Source organism: Salvelinus namaycush, unplaced genomic scaffold (assembly GCF_016432855.1).
Source record: "Salvelinus namaycush isolate Seneca unplaced genomic scaffold, SaNama_1.0 Scaffold248, whole genome shotgun sequence".
Taxonomy (NCBI): Eukaryota; Metazoa; Chordata; class Actinopteri; order Salmoniformes; family Salmonidae; genus Salvelinus; species Salvelinus namaycush.
This window is the reverse complement of record NW_024059319.1, coordinates 189,459-210,431: the sequence shown is the minus strand read 5'-3', so window position 1 is coordinate 210,431 and position 20,973 is coordinate 189,459. Positions and strand designations below refer to the sequence as shown.

The 20,973-nt window shown below is 44.7% G+C and overlaps 1 protein-coding gene across 2 annotated transcripts; it reads right to left on the bottom strand.

Moving 5' to 3' along the window:
- Positions 1-1,130: 1,130 nt before the first annotated feature.
- LOC120039017 (tissue-type plasminogen activator-like) lies at positions 1,131-20,511 on the bottom strand. 2 transcript variants are annotated; one of them, XM_038984548.1, is made up of 15 exons: positions 20,386-20,511; positions 12,137-12,218; positions 11,673-11,715; positions 11,019-11,153; positions 10,206-10,316; positions 9,082-9,256; positions 8,843-8,934; positions 8,161-8,338; positions 7,895-7,980; positions 7,520-7,585; positions 7,017-7,224; positions 6,694-6,830; positions 6,253-6,393; positions 2,835-2,983; positions 1,131-2,469 (listed from the first exon to the last, which is right to left on the bottom strand). In XM_038984548.1, exons 1-15 carry the CDS (start codon positions 20,442-20,444, stop codon positions 2,302-2,304), a joined length of 1,830 nt encoding a protein of 609 aa, XP_038840476.1. In that variant the 5' UTR covers positions 20,445-20,511; the 3' UTR covers positions 1,131-2,301. The 2 variants fall into 2 exon arrangements, with proteins under 2 accessions (XP_038840476.1, XP_038840477.1); XM_038984549.1 differs by lacking the exon at positions 20,386-20,511 and adding an exon at positions 14,104-14,220.
- Positions 20,512-20,973: the final 462 nt, after the last annotated feature.

Below are 20,973 nucleotides of genomic sequence, written 5' to 3'. Positions count from 1 at the left end.
TGGGCAAGACAAAATATTTAACTGCCTTTGAACTGGATATGGTAGTAGGTACCAGGCGCACCGGTTTGAGTGTGTCATGAACTGCAACACTGCTGGATTTTTCACACTCAACAGTTTCACGTGTATCAAGAATGGTCCACCACCACCCAAAGGACACAACTGTAGGAAGCATTGGAGTCAACATTGGCCAGCATCCCTGTGGAACGATAGACCTAAGATTTAACAATGATATGTGTGAGGACGCGCTGACCAGCTGCCTTTCCCGACTGCAATTTTTTTCTCAAAAAATGCCCATGGAATAAAGTGTGTGGATGCACGGATTATGTGAGCAGCGCTACAATAGATCTGTAGCCTAAGTATTACAAACATGTTATCTGATGTGTGCCAGCATGATGATACATGAAAATGATGTACAGTATGTGCTTTTGTGTGTCTAGGCGTAGGCCTCTAGGTCTACTCTAGTCGACGGCTTAGCCCTGTAGCAAGACTCTAGTCGACGGCTTAGCCCCGTAGCAAGACTCTAGTCGACGGCTTAGCCCCGTAGCAAGACTCTAGTCGACGGCTTAGCCCCGAAGCAAAACTCTAGTCGACGGCTTAGCCCCGTAGCAAGACTCTAGTCGACGGCTTAGCCCCGTAGCAAGACTCTAGTCGACGGCTTAGCCCCGTAGCAAGACTCTAGTCGACGGCTTAGCCCCGTAGCAAGACTCTAGTCGACGGCTTAGCCCCGTAGCAAGACTCTAGTCGACGGCTTAGCCCCGTAGCAAGACTCTAGTCGACGGCTTAGCCCCATAGCAAAACTCTAGTCGACGGCTTAGCCCCGAAGCAAAACACTAGTCGACGGCTTAGCCCCGAAGCAAGACTCTAGTCGACGGCTTAGCCCCGTAGCAAGACTCTAGTCGACGGCTTAGCCCCGTAACAAGACTCTAGTCGACTGCTTAGCCCCGTAGCAAGACTCTAGTCGACGGCTTAGCCCCGTAACAAGACTCTAGTCGACAGCTTAGCCCAGTAACAAGACTCTAGTCGATGGCTTAGCCCCGTAACAAGACTCTAGTCGACGGCTTAGCCCCGTAACAAGACTCTAGTCGACAGCTTAGCCCAGTAACAAGAGAAATTGAAGAGGTAACCAAAAATGTTATTTAAATGTTCTTTATTTAAAAAGATGGGTGTATGTCTTTCTCAGAAAAAGGTTATGATAGCCCCAAAAATAAATTATAAACATAAACAACTCTTTCAGAACTCTACACATTGAACTACTAAAAAAACTGCATAAACTATTACAGTAGAAAAAAACTGTAACAGGAATAGACATAAATATTAACTTAATACACACATGTAAAATACAAATATTAAACATTACTGTCCTTGAGAGGGTATATATTTTTGAGATAATAAATAATATGAACACTCACTCAAACATGAACAAATACTGTACTATGTGAGGGAGGTGGAGTCCAAAAGCTTTGCAGTGAAAGAGCTTTCGTTAGATACAAACACCTCCCAGTCCTTTTCAACATAAATCCAACTTTAAAAGACTGGATATGCTGATCGCTGGGCTCAACCCAACGCTTATGGAATGGAGACAGATAATGGTGGCTGTGTTCAGGCTTTAGCTATATTCCAATCTGACAACTCAACGCCTTAATTCGTGCCTTTCAAGCATCTGGAAGGTGGGCTCCCATATTTCTTACGCCTATTGAGAACTGTTAGGGGCTGAGGGAGTCAACAAATACAGAGGGATGGGGTTGAGTTGTCAGTTTGGAATGTAGCTGCTGTCTTAGATTGACTCTGATCCAGCAGATTGTTTTGTGGTTAGTGCTATAGGGGGGTAGGTGGGTAACATTGCAAAATTCAATTCAAACAGCAGGCCACCCATGTAAAATGAACTCTAAATGAACTGGGAAATGTTAATTGGAGTGGCTATATACATTCCTATGGAACCTTATCTGCAAAGTACATGTCCAACATTCTATAAGCTGCATATGGAGTGGTGGAAGCAGAGCCATATTCCTAAATATATACTTTACATGTAGCTCTGGGTAGAACAGGAATCAGCTGGAAGGTACTGAGCTGGACTGAGTAACAGTCTATTCTCTTTGGAGGTGTAGTGAGTTTCTTCTGACCTTACTGCATTCTCCCTCTCAGCCCAAGAGTTAAACAATGTACTGGAGGTTCCTCTTGTGCATTGAGTGGTTGTCCATTCCTCGGTTAAGGCATTGTGATTGATGGACAGGAGTCAGATGAATTCTCTCACAAGTTCTCTCCGGGTGTATGTACTGTTTGTGTGTGTGTTTGTGTGTTTGTTTACTGGCTAGTTTCCTGTTTCTTGCTGCTGATCCAGTCAGTGTATTGTGTAACACGTGTGTACACCCCGGGCGTGTCTTTCTTCCCACAGCCATCACCCCAGCTGATCAGCCCCATCAGAGTCATCTTCCCATCCTTGGGACAGACGAGAGGACCGCCAGAGTCCCCCTGCATAGGAGAAGAGGAGGAGATGAGGGACACGTGTCAGTTGTGGTTCAGTCATGGTTCAGCAGGAGGCCTACAGTACCATTTTATAAATATTATCAGTAGCACTAACATCCAACATGACACATCCTTGTACAGGCTAATTAGCTATTTAAGTGCTTAGTGTTGTAGAGTTTTTGGGGCTTTGGGCTACATACTGCATGGCAAATGGCACCCTATTCCCTACATATATAGTGCACTACTTTTGACCAGGGCCTATAGGGCTATGGTCAAAAGTAGTGCACTATATGGGGAATATAGTGCTATTTGGGACACAGACAGAGAGTGTTTGGGTCTTAGGAGGGTGAAAGAAGAAGAGCCCTCTTCACCTTGCAGGCATCATCCAGACCCCGGGTGTCCCCGGCACACAGCATGTTGGAGGTGACCAGACGCCCAGATAAGACATTAGGGACACAGCGGTCCTGAGGCCACAACCTCACGTGACCCCTCTTCACCCGCTCAGAGTGCATCGCATCAACTATGGAGAGAGGGGAAAGGGAAGGGTATTAAGCTCTGGACACACTATCCATGTTGTCGGCCTGTATTGCTCCATGCCCTCTCTGACACCTATAGCCTATATAACATTGTTTGTTTTACATCTCTAGACTGAATAAAAAAAGATAGCAAGGGTTATGCACCCCTTTGAGCCCCCAGGACCAGGATTAAGAAACACTGCTTTAGGTACACTATATATACAAAAGTATGTGGACACTTCTTCAAATGACTGGATTTGGCTATTTCAGCCACACCTGTTGCTGACAGGTGTATAAAATCGACCACACAGCCATGCAATCTCCATAGATCTCCATAGGATGCCACCTTTCCAACAAGTCAGTTCATTCAATTTCTGCCCTGATAGAGCAGCCCTGGTCAACTGTAAGTGCTGTTATTGTGATGTGGAAACATCTAAGAGCAACAACGGCTCAGCCGCAAAGTGGCAGTCCACACAAGCTCACAGAAAGGGAACTCAGAGTGCTGAAGCGTGTAAAAACCGTCTGTCCTCGGTTTTTACTATCAAGTTCCAAATTGCCTCTGGAACAGAGTATGTGAGCGGAGCAGAGCTGGAGCGGTGCGAGTAGCGGAGCGTGCCCAAATTGGCTGGAGCACGGAGTGAGATTCTCAAAGGCTGGAGTGTCAGCCTTCTCGCATACCCGGCCCAGCATGCATTTGTAGTCTAGTTGTGTTCTGCTATAGACCCTTGCTTTAGCTACTGTCAAGGAATTCGTAAATATTTTCAGAAAGAAACTGATAAAACCCACAAGGTCTTAAATCAAGGTGACTTACAAATATGAGGACCAAGAGCAAGAGAGGGAGTGTGGTGATGTAGTGTCCACAACTAAATAATCATTGTGGAATCTGAAAAGACACATATCCCAAAAGCATTATGGTGTACTTACTACGAGCACACGCTAAAAGAAAGAAATGAGGTGGGTAGATAACTAAGTGTGTCATTGTAGCAAAGTATTTATTTATTTATAATTATAGTATTTTATTTATCTTAAACGTTTTGTTCATTTTTGTTCTATTATCTATACAATAGGCCATAATTGATTTTGGCACAATAGGCCTGGCATATTCCCACGTTCAAGGAGCTTTCCGTTTTGATTGGGTTACTTTGCCTAAAAACCTTTAGGCCGACCTATAGAAAAATGAAAAACAACTCTGTATCTCTGCCCAGCCTGGCAAGAGTGGCCAAAAGGGTGTTTAGCATCCCCAGTGGCTCTGCAGGTGTGGAGAGGATATTCTCTGCTGCTGGCCGGGTCTCTAGGCTCCATCGCATGAGCCTGAAGCCACAGACTGGCTAAAATCCTGTTTCTAAAAATGTATAGACTATAATGATTGAATACAACAAAATGTTGTTTAAATGCTGAATACTTTATATCTCTACCAGCCTATTGTGTCGCACTCGCAAATGCTTCACAATGTATTTCTTTGTAGGCTATAGCCTTGAAATAATTGAAATGATATCGCCTAAATAATTAATTGTTCCATCATAGGCTCCCTGTCTGGCTCCTGACCTATTTAGAGTGATTATATGCTGTTTAATATGACATGTAGCCTATTTAGAGTGATTATATGCTGTTTAATATGATATGTAGCCTATTTAGAGTGATTATATGCTGTTTAATATGACATGTAGCCTATTTGAAATTATATGCGCTTCCTACATTTCCCTTTTTATCTTTATTCAAAAACTTTTCATTCAAATCCATATGGTTTGGTTTCAATACTTCAAAAAACCAAATGGTAGTTCCAGGTAGTCACAGAAATAAGATGGGTGTTGGTTAAATTGTAATTTTAATGAATGGAGCGAATTTGGAGCGGCAGTTTTTTTTCCTGTGTGAGCGGAGCAGTTTTTAGCAGAACAGTTGGAAAGGACATGGATCAGCGTTGCGCACCGCTCCATGAGAGATTTTCAACCGCTCAACTCTGCTCACATGCTCTGCTCTGGAAGCAACGTCAGCACAAGAACTGTTAGTCGGGAGCTTCTTCGGGAGGGTCTTCATGGCCGAGCAGCTGCACACAAGCCTAAGATCACCATGCGCAATGCCAAGGGTCTGCTGGAGTGGTGTAAAGCTCGCTGCCATTGGAGTCTGGAGCAGTGGAAACACATTCTCTGGAAAGATGAATGCCATCTGGCAGTCCGACAGACGAATCTGGGTTTGGGGGATGCCAGGAGAACGCTACCTGCCCCAATGCATAGTGCCAGCTGTAAAGTTTGGTGGAGGAGGAATAATGGTCTGGGGCTGTTTTTCATGGTTCGGGCTAGACCCCTTAGTCCAGTGAAGGGAAATTTTAACGCTACAGCATACAATGACATTCTAGACAATTCTGTGCTTCCAACTTTGTGGCAACAGTTTGGGGAAGGCCCTTTCCTGTTTCTGCATGACAACCCCATCAAACACCTTTGGGATGAACTGGAAAGCCGACTGCGAGCCAGACCTAATCGCCCAACATCAGTGCCCGACCTCACTAATGCTCTTGTGGCTGAATGGAAGCAAGTCCCTGCAGCAATGTTCCAACATCTAGTGAAAAGTCATCCCAGAAAGGGGCCTCCCGAGTGGCGCAGCGGTCTAAGGCACTGCATCACAGTGCTTGAAGCGTCGCTACAGACCCGGGTTTGATCCCAGGCTGTGTCACAACTGGCCATGACCGGGAGTCCCATAGGGCGACGCACATTTGGCCCAGCGTTGTAAGGGTTTGGCCGGGGGGCTTTCCTTGGCTCATCGCTCTCTAGCTGACTTCGGTCGTCAGTTGAACGGTGTTTCCTCCGACACATTGGTGCAGCTGGCTTCTAGGTTAAGCGGGCGGGTGTTAAGAAGCGCGGATTAGCGGGTCATGTTTCGAAGGACGCATGACTAGACCTTCGCCTCACCCAAGCCCGTTGGGGAGTTGCAGCGATGACACAAGATCGCAATTGGATATCTCAAAATTGGGAAGAAAAAGGTGGTAAAATACAAAAAATACAAAATAAAAAGAGTGGAGGCTGTTATAGCAGCAAAGGGAGGGACCAACTCCATATTATTGCCCATGATTTTGGAACGAGATGAGCAGGTGTCCACATACTTTTGGTCATGTAGTGTATTTCAACATTCTTCTCCACCCTTTCACAAAAACCTGAGTGTGCCTCAGGCTACTGCCCTCTACTGGGCATCAGAAAATAAACCACAGAAACAACACTTAGCTAAGCTTCATGAGTTTAAAAAAGAAAGAAACATTTCAAAGAAAGGGTGATGTCTGTCTTACACTCCTTCTCTTTGCCGTAACCAGAGATCTCACACTCGGTCCAGTCAGGCAGTACCAGGCCTGGGTCAGGCAGACAGGCGGGCATGACCTCCGGGGAGTTCACAGCACACAGGCCAATATCACTCTTCAACTTCAGCAAGACTGAGAAGAGGGGGAGGGAAGGGAGGAGGAGGAGGAGGATGAGGAGGGCAAAGAGAGAATGAGTGATATTGCTTTACTTTGGTTACAACGGCTCTTTATGGCTCTTCACATATGCTACATAATCAAGCCATAAGCCTCTTGCGAGTCAGTGGTTAACATTGTGCTGTCCAATATAGCTCAGTTGGTACAGGTTCAATTCCCATGGGGCAGCAGTATAAAAATGTATGCACTCACTAGTGTAAGTCGCTCTGGATAAGAGCATCTGCTAAATGACTAAAATGTAATGAAAAAATGGGTCACCAATGTCGTTGTCAAAGGTTTCCTCGTTGTATTTCTCGTGGGTCCAGTACTTATCCACCTCAAAGATCTGGTCACTGCTGGAGGAGTTCTTACGAAACGTCTGACCCAGTACCACTTGCAGACGCTCTGGTTTAAACCTAACGGAGAAAGCAAATCAGTGAGTCACACTTGGGCGTGTGTGTGTGTGTGTGTGTGTGTGTGTGTGTGTGTGTGTGTGTGTGTGTGTGTGTGTGTGTGTGTGTGTGTGTGTGTGTGTGTGTGTGTGTGTGTGTGTGTGTGTGTGTGTGTGTGTGTGTGTGTGTGTGTGTGTGTATTAAACCTACCCCTCGTCGAAGCAGTGTGCAGCAGAGAGGACCCAACAGGAGTCTATGAGGACCCCTCCACACAGGAAGAAGTGTGCTTTGTATGTGGACCGGAACACGTTGATGGCTGCCTGCCATGGCTGCTCTGTGATGTCACTCTGCCGGGCCCCCCCGAGGATACGGAAGGAGGGGCGACTGTGATTGTTGTCAGCACGCTGTCCACAGGTACCTATGGGGGGGGCAGTCGATATATCATTTTCTGTTTTTAGATGTAAAAACCTCAAGGTTTAAGGAGAAAGAAGGGGAGGTGTGAAGGAGGAAGAGAAGGACAGGAGGAGAGGGGGAGGTTTGGTGTGGAGGAGGAATAAAAGGAGAGGGGGAGGTGTGGAGAAGAGGGGGAGATGGGGAGGAGGAATAGAAGGAGAGGGTGTGGTGTGGAGGAAGAACAGGAGAGGGGGAGGTGTGGAGGAAGAAGACAAGTGTACAGGTAAATGTAATGTGTTGTTTTGTGGCTGTCCTCCTACCTCTGTTGTTGTTGTTGTTGGTGGGAGCCCTGGGGCCTAGAGTAGTGATGGTAGTAGGTCTCCTCCCTAAAGAACAAACAGATACTGTTCAGTATGACATTAGATATCAAATACTCATACAGCGTGACTACAGTTGCAAATGTACTCAATTACACTCCTAGGCATTTCACTCATTGCAATCCCGACAGTCATTTGACTCCTTGTCTTCTTAGTCATCACATGCATTACAGTAAGCTACTGTAGGTGATGACGATGACAATTCTTGGCAGAATATACAGTGGTCATTCGACTGGCACATGAGAGGACATATACATGCATACTGTTGCCGATATTATTGGACAGTAGTCATGGTAACAGGGTAACAGAGATACTCACGGCATTTGGTGATGTTACAGAGCTCCCAGGTCAGCTTCATGTTTCTGTAGACGTGACACCAGGGGCCGAGATCACCATCTGGGTTCCTGAAAGAAAGAGAGAGGAGAATGTATAAGTGTGTGATTGTGGGTGCGTGTGTGTGTGTGTGTGTGTGTGTGTGTGTGTGTGTGTGTGTGTGTGTGTGTGTGTGTGTGTGTGTTTGTGTGAGTGAGTGTATGTGCCCAGCATGCATGTGTGAGAGTTTCTCTGTGTGTTTATAATCCTACCTGCAGAAGTTGTGACTTCCCAGCCCCAGCTCTCTGGCCTCAGACCTCCATGCGTTGTAGAACTTGTGGGTGATGAGGGGTGAGTCCCAGGCGAGACAGCTGTAGCCCCTCTTAGTGATGGCCGTCGTCCCCCTGTACGTCTGCCCTGCGCCCTGAACACACTCCACTGGGCTCTGGTCTGGAAAAACACACAGGGTGAGGCACAGATTTCATTTACGCTGTGGACCACAGTCAGTAAAGTAGCCTACTTGTCATAGTTTGGCACGGCAACAATGTAACTGTAGCATGCAGGATATGAACCCCACAGGAGAAACCAACGTTTTAGACTGTTACACCAAGAGGAAATTGCCGAGGGCAGACAATGGTTTTGAAGTTTGCAGGCGGGGCTACCTCATCACGTGACCATGACCAACTCATGTCCGTTACATTCACTCCCCATTTGACCTCCTCCCCCATGAGACACCACCCAACGTTGGGCACCATTGTTAACAAGCAGGACATGAACCCAGGTCTCCCATGTGAACAACCAACCTCTTAGATCAAGAGGAAATTCCCTCTTGGGCCAAGTGCAGACACTGGTTTTGAAGTTCACAAGGCGGACTACCTCATTATGTGACCATGACTGACTCATGTCCGCTACATAACCAAATAGCGGTATAGTATTATGTTGTCATGTCATTACCTGCAGGGCAGCTGGAGAGAGTACAGAACTCCCAGGCTATCTGGGTTCCCTTGTAGACATGACACCATGGCTTAGTATCATCGCTTGGATTCCTAAGAGAGAGAACAGGGGAGGGGAATATTTACCTCGAGTGCTCGATTGATGTATGTGTGTGTGTGTGTGTGTGTGTGTGTGTGTGTGTGTGTGTGTGTGTGTGTGTGTGTGTGCATGTGTGCGTTTGAGTGTGTATGTGTGTGTACCTGCAGTAGTTGTGGTTGCCCAGCCCCAGGCTGTTCGCCTCTGGTCTCTTAGCTGTGAACGTCTTCCCTTTGAGGGCTGTGGAGTTCCAGTTGATACACTCTGAGCCGGTCCGACTGATACTCCACGTACCACGGTACCCTTTACCCTGGCCCACCACACACTTCTCAGTGGTGTCTGTTTAGAGGGAGAGAAATTAGTCTATCCAATCCAGCCATCCAAACACATAATTTGTGTCCCAAATGGCACCCTATTCCCTTCATAGCGCACTACTTTTGACCAGAACATTAAGGGCTCTGGTGAAAAGTAGAGCACTATGTAGGAAATAGGGTCCCATTTGGGACACAACACAGTATCTATGGGGAAATACATTATCATAGCAACCATGTTGATCTGATAAAGTCTCTCTGTGTGTCTGTCTAGCTGTCGTCCTTTCTCTATGGCTTCCTCCTATCGTCATGCATCCTGGTTACATGACTAAGGACTCACTCACACATCTATTCTGTGTTTTGGCTCCCTGATCTTATGGTATCCATGCAATGACACACGTATGAGTATTGAGTAAACTCATGTAGAGAGGATGTACCGCTCTTTTTAGGCTTCACTCAGAGTCACATGGGGAGAGTTTGGCCATTGTGGTTTCAACACATGACCAACGATGAATTATGACACTGATAGATGACATCATATAATATGACTCTGGGCTCACTCTTTTGGCTGTGAACTCACTCATTAGACCATCAACATGTGTTATGAATTTACATGTTGAGTGGGTGGGGTATGTACAACGGCCTCCCAACGGAATAAAACAAACAGATTGATGCCAGCTAACCAGTGGGTTCCATGGCGTTCCAGATTTTGGCTTCTGGGGTGTAAACAATTTTTATTTTACGGTTGGCCCACAGACCACAACTCCATAATCTTTTCTAGTCATTGTCGCAGGATTGCGTTCTACCAATCTCTATGTGTCTAATGCCCTAATGATAGTAGTAACCAACATTACTACTAGATGCTAATAGATAGGCCTCAATAGCAATCCCTTGTCCTTGTATTTCAGTAGTATATGAGGCGAGAGGAGAAGTATTTATTGACAGTGTAGCGTGGTCTCTGATTGTGCTCTACTTACTGATCTCACACTGAGCCCCAGTGAAGCCTGGTGGACACTGGCACAGGTAGTCAGAGGAGTAGACCGCCTCCTTACAGGTTCCCCCGTTGTAGCAGCTTGACTGATAGCAGGCTAGAGGGATGGAGAGAGGAATGGTTTGACGTGTTGGAGTTTTGTTGTTTTTTATTTTTCTCTAACAACAATATTTACTAGACCACAGACGAAGAGCCCACCTGTTATACCAAATGTCATGACTTCTTTTACATCACATACAAACTGTCATAATTTCCCTTTTTTCAGAACAGCTTCAACCCCAATTTCCACGTCTCTGTTGACAGCGTATGACCTCACACAAGGTGAGAATGAGGTAGTGACTTGTCTGTCATCAGATGGGTGGTCATGCATCATAGCGTTGTTCAGTGGGGGTGAAGGAACATGTGTATGCGTTTAAATATAGTGAAAGTCACAATAGGTGGGTGTTCTAATGACTATACATCCTAGACTACACCCTTTCTCTCCATGACACCAACCACTCTCCATAGCGGAGGAAAGTAAGGTACCAGAAGGGAGAGATACTGTAAATACAGAGTGGACAGAGGGAAGGCAGACAGGGGGAAAGCAGACAGAGGGAAGGCAGACAGAGGGAAGGCAGACAGAGGGAAGGCAGACAGAGGGAAGGCAGACAGAGGGAAGGGGGGGGGGGTTCTGGAAAAGAAAACAAGAAAAACAAGCTGAACAGTGTTGTCACTCTGCCAGCCTAAAGGGGCTTCTGAGTGTGTGTGTGTCTGTATTTATATACAGTATATGTATGTTTGTCTGTGTGTTTCCACTCACTGATAACTGGCACATCGTGACAGCGCTGTCGTCCTCGTGATGCACAGGTGCAGCGCTCCACACGCTGGCCCCTCAATCTCAACCACGTGTCCCCAAAACCACGCACCACAGCCGAATGGCCATCCACACACCGCTCTATGCATACAAACACACACACACACACACACACACACACACACACACACACACACACACACACACACACACACACACACACACACACACACACACACACACACACACACACACACACACACACACACACAGAGACACATGCACACAGAAACACACACAGGGGTAGAGACAAAGACAAAAACATAGAGACACAGACACATGAGTCCCTTACAAGATGAGAGACAGATACATAATGTATACACATGAAAAGAGAAGGCGTAGGTGACACACAAACAAATTATTTGTTGTAGCTAACACATGATTAGTGTGAAGCACAGGTGGCTAGTGGCAACTTAATGGCTGGGCACCAGTGGCTGGAATGGAATAAATGGAAAGGTGTCCAACACATCAAACACATGCTTTCCATGTGTTTGATACCATTCCATTATTATGAGCCGTCCTCCATTCAGTAACCTACTGTGGTGTGAAGGGAGGGACAGAAGAGGGGTGTAAGAGGGTGAGGGGGCAGTCCAAGCTCACCTTTATAGTATCTTGTCCCTCTTTTGGTGTGACGAAGCTCAACCTGCCATGGGAGATGTAAGAGAAGTGAGCTCAAATTTCCACAGTACCAACAAACACATATTGTCTGCATGGCAACAGTAGTGGATGAAGTTAACTGTCTGCATGGCAACAGTAGTGATGAAGTTAACTCTAGACTCTGATCAAAGTCAGTTTAGCATTTTTCACTGTGTGCATTTTGCGAGGTTAAGCTGGTCCTAAAGGTTAAGCTGGCCCTATAGGTGAAGCTGGTCCTGTAGGTTAAGCTGGCCCTATAGGTTAAGCTGGCCCTATAGGTTAAGCTGGCCCTATAGGTTAAGCTGGTCCTATAGGTTAAGATGGCCCTATAGGTTAAGCTGGCCCTATAGGTGAAGCTGATCCTAGATCTGCACCTAAGGGCAACTTCTACCTGGAGCTGTGGTTAGTGCAGTGGGTGTGGTACCTACTTTGTCCGCTAGGGAGCAGCAGAGAGCTGACAGGAGGAGCAGCATTCCCAATACTTTGGCCATGGTTGTGTCTGGATCTTTTCTGATGGAAAAGAAATACAAATGATTGAAGGTTCTACTAAGCCATGTGAAGAAAGACTGTTTTGGTTGATTCAGGACAAGTCAAGTCATTGGGTACATACATCAAGCATTCAACAGTCACAACTTATGAGAAATACAACAAAAAAGCCAACTCCTAGTAAACAATAGGTCCAATGTCACGAGCATGCTACTCTGATGTGGGTAGAGAATGGATGGACTTTTCAATACTACCCCTTCCTCTAACCCTCACCCTGACCCTTCCTTTGAGTAAGACAGAGGGAAAGGAAAATGGTGGGATAGGTGGAACGTTTTGGGGAATTGGAGGGCATTGCTGATTCCTTGAAGTTGTGATTTCCTGTGCAGCCTTTTAGGCCTACTGACATACAGGAAGGAAATTATAGCAGTGCTTGTGTGTGCGCGTGTGTGTGCATGTGCGGTCCTCTGTAGCTCAGTTGGTAGATCATGGCGCTTGCACCGCCAGGATTGTGGGTTTGATTCCAGGGGCCACCCATACGTAAAATGCATGCACATATGACTGTAAGTCACTTTGAATAGGTCACTGTGGGGGGCTTGTATTTAAAAGAAAAATGATCCTTTAATTAACTGGGCAAGTCAGTTAAGAACAAATTCTTATTTACAATTACTTTCCTCGTTATTACTATCTTCGTTGGTACTGGAAGTCCCCACAAGCATAGTAAAACAAGGAACATTTCCCCATGAGGACAAAGGCTATTTTAAGCTTAGGGTTAGGGGTTAAGGTTAGGGTTAGTCCTGAGGGACAGAGAACAGTGACAAACAACTAAGCACAGTTTGCCACCGAGGAGAAGTCTCACAAGCTCACGTGTGTGTGTGTGTGTGTGTGTGTGTGTGTGTGTGTGTGTGTGTGTGTGTGTGTGTGTGTGTGTGTGTGTGTGTGTGTGTGTGTGTGTGTGTGTGTGTGTGTGTGTGTGTGTGTGTGTGTGTGTGTGTGTGTGTGTGTAAACTGTGTGTGTGTGTGTGTGCAAACTGTGTATGAGTGTGTGAACTCATACAACGTTGCTAAAGCCCTCTCCCAACATTCCAAGACAGTATGGAAGCAGTTTCTAAACAGGCGTGCAGATGTAGGATGGGTAGAATGACTTATGACAAACAGAGCGATGAGAGGAGAAGAGGGGGGGGGGAAACGAAACTTTACAGAGTTTGACACCACTATGTCGGCTTTCCAAAACGTTTGTTTGCAGTACTACAGAGTTTGCTACGTTTTGTAACCAGAATACACACTTAGTTGAATCTGACATGAAGAACTTTTGTATTTTTTAATGTGTGGTGATGGTGAAGGTGTGATGATCGTGCTATTTGGTAATACTGAAGGATGCTCTGGATAAGAGCATCTGCTAATGGAATTTTACGTATACATTTACATTTTAGTCATTTCACAGAGCGACTTACAATCAGTGCATTCAACTAGGGAAGGTAAGACAAATACATATCACAGTCACTGCAATAAAATAAGCATGGTAATAAATGTAAATTAATCTAGTTCTCTCTGTAAACGCACATCAGACTAGAGATGCACTGCAGAACCCTTTTAGGCCCTAATGCCTCTCTGTCAACTGTGACTAACCATGACTCACCCTTTGAGAGAGAGAGAGGGAGAAAGGGAAGACAGAGGGAATGACAAAAGAGAAAATCTTAAAGTTAAAGAAAGATGGAAAGAGTGAAAAGAGATTGAGGAAGACTCCAGCGCTGTGGTCATTGAATTGGACCAAGACCAAGACCAATACATAAACCTTACCTAACGACATACACACACACATATACACACACACACACACACACACACACACACACACACACACACACACACACACACACACACACACACACACACAGAACAGAGTACATACCCCTTTCAAGCCAGTTGTTTGTCACTCCTGGTTTATTTGGGCTACCCCTAGCTGAGCCTCTTTGGCAGAGCATGAGTTGCTCTGGTCCCCTACTGTCCCTCCCCCTGGCCTATCAGACCAGGCCATATGTTTCCTGCCAACATTAAGCCTGTGTGCCTGACGTCACTCACTTCCATGTTGTATCTGTCACACACACGCCTAGTGCCTGTCCTCCATCATGAACATGTTTCTATCACACACAAATACACACACACAAACGTGTGGGTGCCGTCAGACACCACAGGATTATCAACTGCTGTCTGACAATCCCACAATGCAGTGTGTCTGTGTAGGACTGGTTTGTGGTCTGGCAATGATCCTACTAAACCAGCTCTTACAAGAGCCAACAGACACACATGCACATGTTTAAACCCACACTAAAACACACACACACACACTCTCTCTCTCACACACACAAACAGACACAGTTGCACACCCTTATTATGTTGGTAGGAGTTTACAAGATAACGAGAACATCTCTTAAAAGTCAGCATGTTGTTTTGTTGATGAGAGTTTTAAACCTTTTACTGCAGTGGTCTAAATCAGGGTCACACAGAGTGATTCTTGGTAGTCTTGAACAAATCTACTTTGAAACAAACGTATACACCTCACACACATGGTTATGGGCTTAAAAAAGAAGACACCTGTACCATGTCAGATATAGAGTTGAAATGTATTACATTTTGAGTTTGCATCCCAATATTACACTTTATATACAGTACATCACAGAACACTAAAATATAACAAAACTGTTTGACATAGAAACACAGGATTTCCATCTTTAAAAACAAAACGTTATTAATTATGAAATTATGAAAAATATTAACAACATTCCACCAATGAGGCCAAAGAGGTTGTTTTTGGTCATTGACTGTGTTGTATGACAATATATTCCCTACACACCCATGAGTGCTAGAGGAAACAGCTCTCTTACAACAGTAGGTCAAGTCTGAGTTATGGTGAGAAGATGAGGCTGTTGAAAACTGTGATTGGAGCTTAACTAGTGATAGACTGAGTCAGCATCAGCCTCATACCAGCACTAATATTCACACACACACACACACACACACACACACACACACACACACACACACACACACACACACACACACACACACACACACACACACACACACACACACACACACACACACACACACACACACACACACACACACAACAATCACATCAGTAGAATGGATGTGGTGGGTAACTCTCATGTCCTATTAGTATTCAGTCATACAGCAGAACTGTAATTATAGTAACAGAGTTGTCTCTAAGGGCTGAGCACAGCTCCTTCTCCCCCTGTCAGTCTGTGTGAGGATGAGTCTAGCTAGCTGACCTGTACAGTAAGGATGTGTGATTTGCTGACCAGTGACCACAGTACTGGTACAGCAGGTAGAGACTAATCAGCGGCCATTTCACCTCTCGAGGGAAGTAGGAAAGAAAGCTGACTGTGTACATGTTCTCATCCTCCTAGATCTATCTACTGCCTTCAACACCATGAACCATCAGATCCTCCTCTCCACCCTCTCAGGGCTGGGCGTTTCAGGCTCTGCACACTCTTGGATTGCACCCTACCTGGCAGGCCACTCCTACCAGGTGACGTGGAGAGGATCTCTGTCTGCACCACGTACCCTCACTACTGGTGTTCCCCAGGGCTCGGTTCTAGACCCTCTTCTCTTCTCTCTATACACCAAGTCACCAAGTCATATCCTCACATGGTCTCTACTATCATTGCTATACGGAAGACACTCAACTATATACTTTTGTCCTTCCCCCATACTGACACCCAGGTGGCGACATGCATCTCAACGTGCCTAGCAGATATCGCCATTTGGATGTCAGCCCACCACCTCAAGCTCAACCTCGACAAGACAGAGCTGCTCTTCCTCCCGGGGATGTCCTTTCCAAGACCTCTCCATCACGGTTGATAACTCCACGGTGTCCTCCTCCTAGTGCGAAGAACTTTGGCATGACCCTGTCGTTTTCTGCAAACATCAAAGCAGGGACTCGCTCCTGTAGGTTCATGCTCTACAACATCCTTAGAGTACGACCCTACCTCACACAGGAAGCGGCGCAGTTCCTAATCCAGGCACTTGTCTTCTCCCGTATGGAGTACTGCAATTGCCTGTTGGCTGGACTCCCCACTTGTGCCATCAAACCCCTGCAACTTATCCAGAACGCTGTAGCCCGCCTGGTGTTCAACCTTACCATGCAAATAGTATCTTAAATAATCCTACATTACCCCCTGCTCACCCCGACCTGTGAACTAACACTCACACTTTTTTCCAACTGACTAGCTCTGACTTTGCTGATAACTACTTTATTGAGGAATGATTGACTTACTATGACTGTGATGTGTGGTTGTCCCACCTAGCTATCTTAAAATGAATGCAGTTAGTAAGTCGCTCTGGATAAGAGCGTCTGCTAAATGACTCCAATGTAAATGTAAAATGTCTAGTCAAAAATCTGAACAGTGATCAAACTGAATAGAAGGATGTTTTGAAATACTGACCTACAGCTGCTAGAACGAGGACAAAGAAACAGGAAACATCTTTAAAGTGTACCAAACCTTGGTACTGATGTTGCTGTTGGTAAAATATGATGTGGCGATGTAAGTTCCTTCACCTTTCATACCGATAAAGCTTCATGAATTTAATTCAAATTAAGTAAATAGTTGTAGACAGAGGAAGTTGTGTGTGTATGGATGGGCGTATGTGACTGTGGGCACATGGGCACATGATGGCATGTGTTTAACACAGTTATAAGTGTTTATTCTTCACTGAGAGAAAGCAGGCAGCCATAGGCGTAATCTGATTAGCATCACATTGAACCAGTGTGATAAACAATGACACAGAACTCTGGTTTGGTTCTAGCTAATTATCTTCCTTTCCTTCTCTTCTTTAGGTTTGGTTCCAATACTTTAAAATAGCCTTATTTTCCATGTCGCCACATTACTTTTTGGGGAAGAGACACTGGATATGTTATTCCCAACACTTGAACCCTCTGTCATAAGGTCTATACTATGTTAGTGACTGTGTCATAATAAAGATATAACACATGTCATGAGAGCTGATGTCTGCTTATGACAACTGATCTAACACTGTCATGACACTATGTGTTACTTAGGGATAGTAAGGTACTTGGCTGGAGCTATGACTGCTATACCGGGCTCTTGACCTGTGAATCAGGTCAGCCAAAGCACTGAGAGGCCCCCTGGCCTAAAACACCAGCCCAGCCACCACAAAGAATGCACTAAATGCACTGATTCGTAATTAATGGTCCGGGATCAACTTGTTACTAAGCAACATTGCTGAGTTTGGACTACTATACTGCCCCTTAATGGTCAGCCAGTTCCTGGAAGTGACCCTGTCCTGTAGGTGGTGCATGTGAGCCACCTCAGGTTTGTCTTGTTCAGTCACCTTGTATCGGAACACAATAGGGGTGCGCTCTAGTATTGACAACTGCTATCCAGAGGAATTCCCAAGTTAAACTAGCTGCTTTAAACCTACAATTCTATACAGGGCTAGTCAGGCAAATGGTGGAACCAACACACACACACTTACACACACACACACCCAGCTAACTCCAGGGAACCACATTCTTAGAAACATTTTCTCAGTGTAATCTCTGTTCTGTTATCTGAAGGAACACCGATTCACAACTGCTTTCACTTGTTATTGTAGTTTTTGAATGTGAACTATTGCAACAAGAAATTTTTGAATGATCTCATTCCAGAGCTGTGGATTACTCAGTGAACTGACGGATGACGAAGTGATACAGTATGTGCAATGGGAGTATCAGGTGAAGGGAGGGGTAATGAGATGAATGGAAAGAGAGAGGTGGGAGAGAGATGACGGTATGAAACAGAATGTGGGGGGAGTATCAGGTGGAGAGGGGGATAAAGAGAGAAGAATGGAGACAGGTGGAGGGATGGAGAGGGGGTTTACAGTAGTGAAAGAATGCAAGAGCATCAGGTGGAGAGAGGGATGAAGAGAGAAATGGAGTGATGTGGTGGGATGGAGAAAGAGTGAGATGAGTGTGGGTGTGAAAGATGTCGGATAGAAGAGGAGAGTGGAATGTGGAAGAGATAGATGTGGCAGGGTATGGTCAGCTGTATTTGACTTGATCACTGAGTAAGCACTAGGTGACTATTGCACTATTTCACTTCCCCGCACTCTTAGAAAAAATGGTTCCAAAATGATTATTCGGCTGTCCCCATAGTAGAACCCTTTTGGGTTCCATGTAGAACCCTCTGTGGAAAGGGTTTTATATGAAACCCTAAAGGGTTATACCTGGAACCAAAAAGGGTTCTTCAAAGGGTTCTCCTATGGGGACAGCCGAAGAACCCTTTTTTTTCTAAGAGTGCACATAGCCTACATGTGCCAAGGTGTGGAGACATCCACCATCAGGTGAGAAGAAAATGGCATACACATGAAATGCACGAGAGCTACATGCTCTGCAAGTAACAGAGCATAACTAGCCTACACAATAGCAGCCAAGAGTGAAAATATTTGCTTTCTGCCATTTTAATCCATTGAGTTTGCTGACTACATATTTGAAAGGGTCCTTTAATTGAGTCCCCAATATAGGATAAATGCCATTATGTGATGTAAGTACATTTGGAGGGTTACATTTTAAAAATGGCACAGTGAAAATGTTCTAATCAATAACATAGATAGTGGAGTAGTTGGAACCCTGACCTGTACAATGGACGTGCTACCTTGTGCTGGACCTGCTGTTTCGACCAGCTTTCTCTCGACCTCTGAATGCTTGGCTATAAAAAGCCAACTTACATGTACTCCTTAGGTACAAACCTGTTGCACCCTCTATAACCACTGTGATTATTATTTGATCCTGCTGGTCATCTATGAATGTCTGAACATTTTGAAGAAAGATCTGGCCTTAACGGACATTTACTCTTATAATCTCCACCCCGCACAGCCAGAAGAGGACTGCCCACCCCCCTGATCCTCGTTCCTCTCTGCGTTTCTTCCTAGGTTCCTGTTTTTCAAGGGAGTTTTTCCTAGCCACTGTGCTTCTACATCTGCATTGCTTGTTCTTTGCGCTTTTAAGCTGGGTATCGTTATAAGCACTTTGTGACAACTGCGGATGTAAAAACGGCATTATAAAATACATTTGATTGATTAATCAATTGAGTATTTGTATTTCATAAATAAATTGAGTTTGCTGACTACATATTTGAAACGTTCCTTTAATTGAGTCTCCAATGTGGAATAAATGGTATTATTAAGTATGCGATGTATGTGTATTTTCAAAATGGTACATTTGTTAAACTTTCATTAAGTCTACGATATGGGATAAAAAATGCCGAGGTTTACTGACACCATTCAACCGATGGAGGGTGTAACCGAACTACCCCCTGGGAGGCATGTGGTCCGCGTATGATGCGTGTAACGTGTTGTGTTGGTACCGAATCGAACATAAAAAATAAAGTCAATAGCCTACAATTTTTCTTGGAACATTTGCGCGTAGGTCTACCACCGCCGTGTGCACCTTGCTGTGCATCACATGTGAAGAACTAATAGTTGATCAACATTTTAAGCTAACCATTCTGATCTGTTCCATCAGCCTTATTAATTGATATGTCGCATACCTCCACTACTTTACTTTGATACGCATCATGGGGATTAAGAAGTGAGCACACAATGCCCACAAAAAAAGTGGGTATACGGCATATACCTGCGTATATACCCTCCAATACCCTCCAACACACTTCCCCATAGGACATACGTTATATCTAGAATGGATTGAATTGGTCCATATTCCTGGTAAAGTAAATTAAGGGACACAATAAAGTGTAGAATAAACGACGTAATCTCATCTAGAGAAGATATATCGCACCTACAAGCACCCGAAACCACAGCCTACTGTCTGTATGTGAGACTGCGCTCATAATAATATAGCCTAATCATATAATAGCCTCCATGCATTCATTCAGCTTTAAAAACTATGCACAAATGCTTGGGAAAATTAGATACACAAAAATTATTTAAAACGTCACGTTGTTTACTGAAATGTATTTGACATTCCATTCGAATATTACTGAAATCATTTGGCATTCCATTTGAAATCAAATTTGACCCGGCATGCTTCACAGAAAACAATCAGCAAATGTTGTAGCCTAATGCAATCACTATGACTTTTAGCATAGCCAGTAAATAACAATTAAAATCTGGAAAACAATGTGTGGTTACATATTAACATGAATATCCTTACCTTGTCCTTGTGTATGGTATGTTGCTAGTTCTGAATCTTCCTCGAGAAACAATTGTCATCGGCGGATATTGAAGATGAAGTGTGATAACTGCTGTGCTTCTCTCGGTTTTTATCCTAGGCTCGGCTATTTCGGCTGAAAGGGGGAGGATGTTTGGAAATGATCGACCCCAGGGAAGCAGTGAAGCGGGTTTTTAGGATGATGACGCTATTTGGGCGGGTTCAGAACGGTCCCACGGCGAGTATCTGGGTTGGCTCCGAATCAGAGCATGTAAGAAACATGATAACGGATATAGTGTAGACTATAATAGTTGGAGTAGAGTTTTGAAAATGACATCAAGGTTCCGAAATTAGTGCCAAAGGGATTGTAAAAAACTAAGAAAAATCTATCATATTCTAATAAGGTGAATATTTGTCTTGTACAGACTTCAGTTGACCTAGGCTGCAAATCTGATGTTATTAGTGATATAATTTTACATTTACATTTACATTTAAGTCATTTAGCAGACGCTCTTATCCAGAGCGACTTACAAATTGGTGCATTCACCTTATGACATCCAGTGGAACAGCCACTTTACAATAGTGCATCTA

Coding starts and splice junctions, on each gene's coding strand:
- LOC120039017 (XM_038984548.1), bottom strand. CDS start 20,444: ATGACAATTGTTTCTCGAGGAAGATTCAGAACTAGCAACATACCATAC. Junction 8,935..9,081: donor GGCAACCACAACTACTGCAG/GTACACACACAT, acceptor TCTCTCTCTTAG/GAATCCAAGCGATGATACTA. Junction 2,470..2,834: donor GTCTGGATGATGCCTGCAAG/GTGAAGAGGGCT, acceptor TCTCCTATGCAG/GGGGACTCTGGCGGTCCTCT.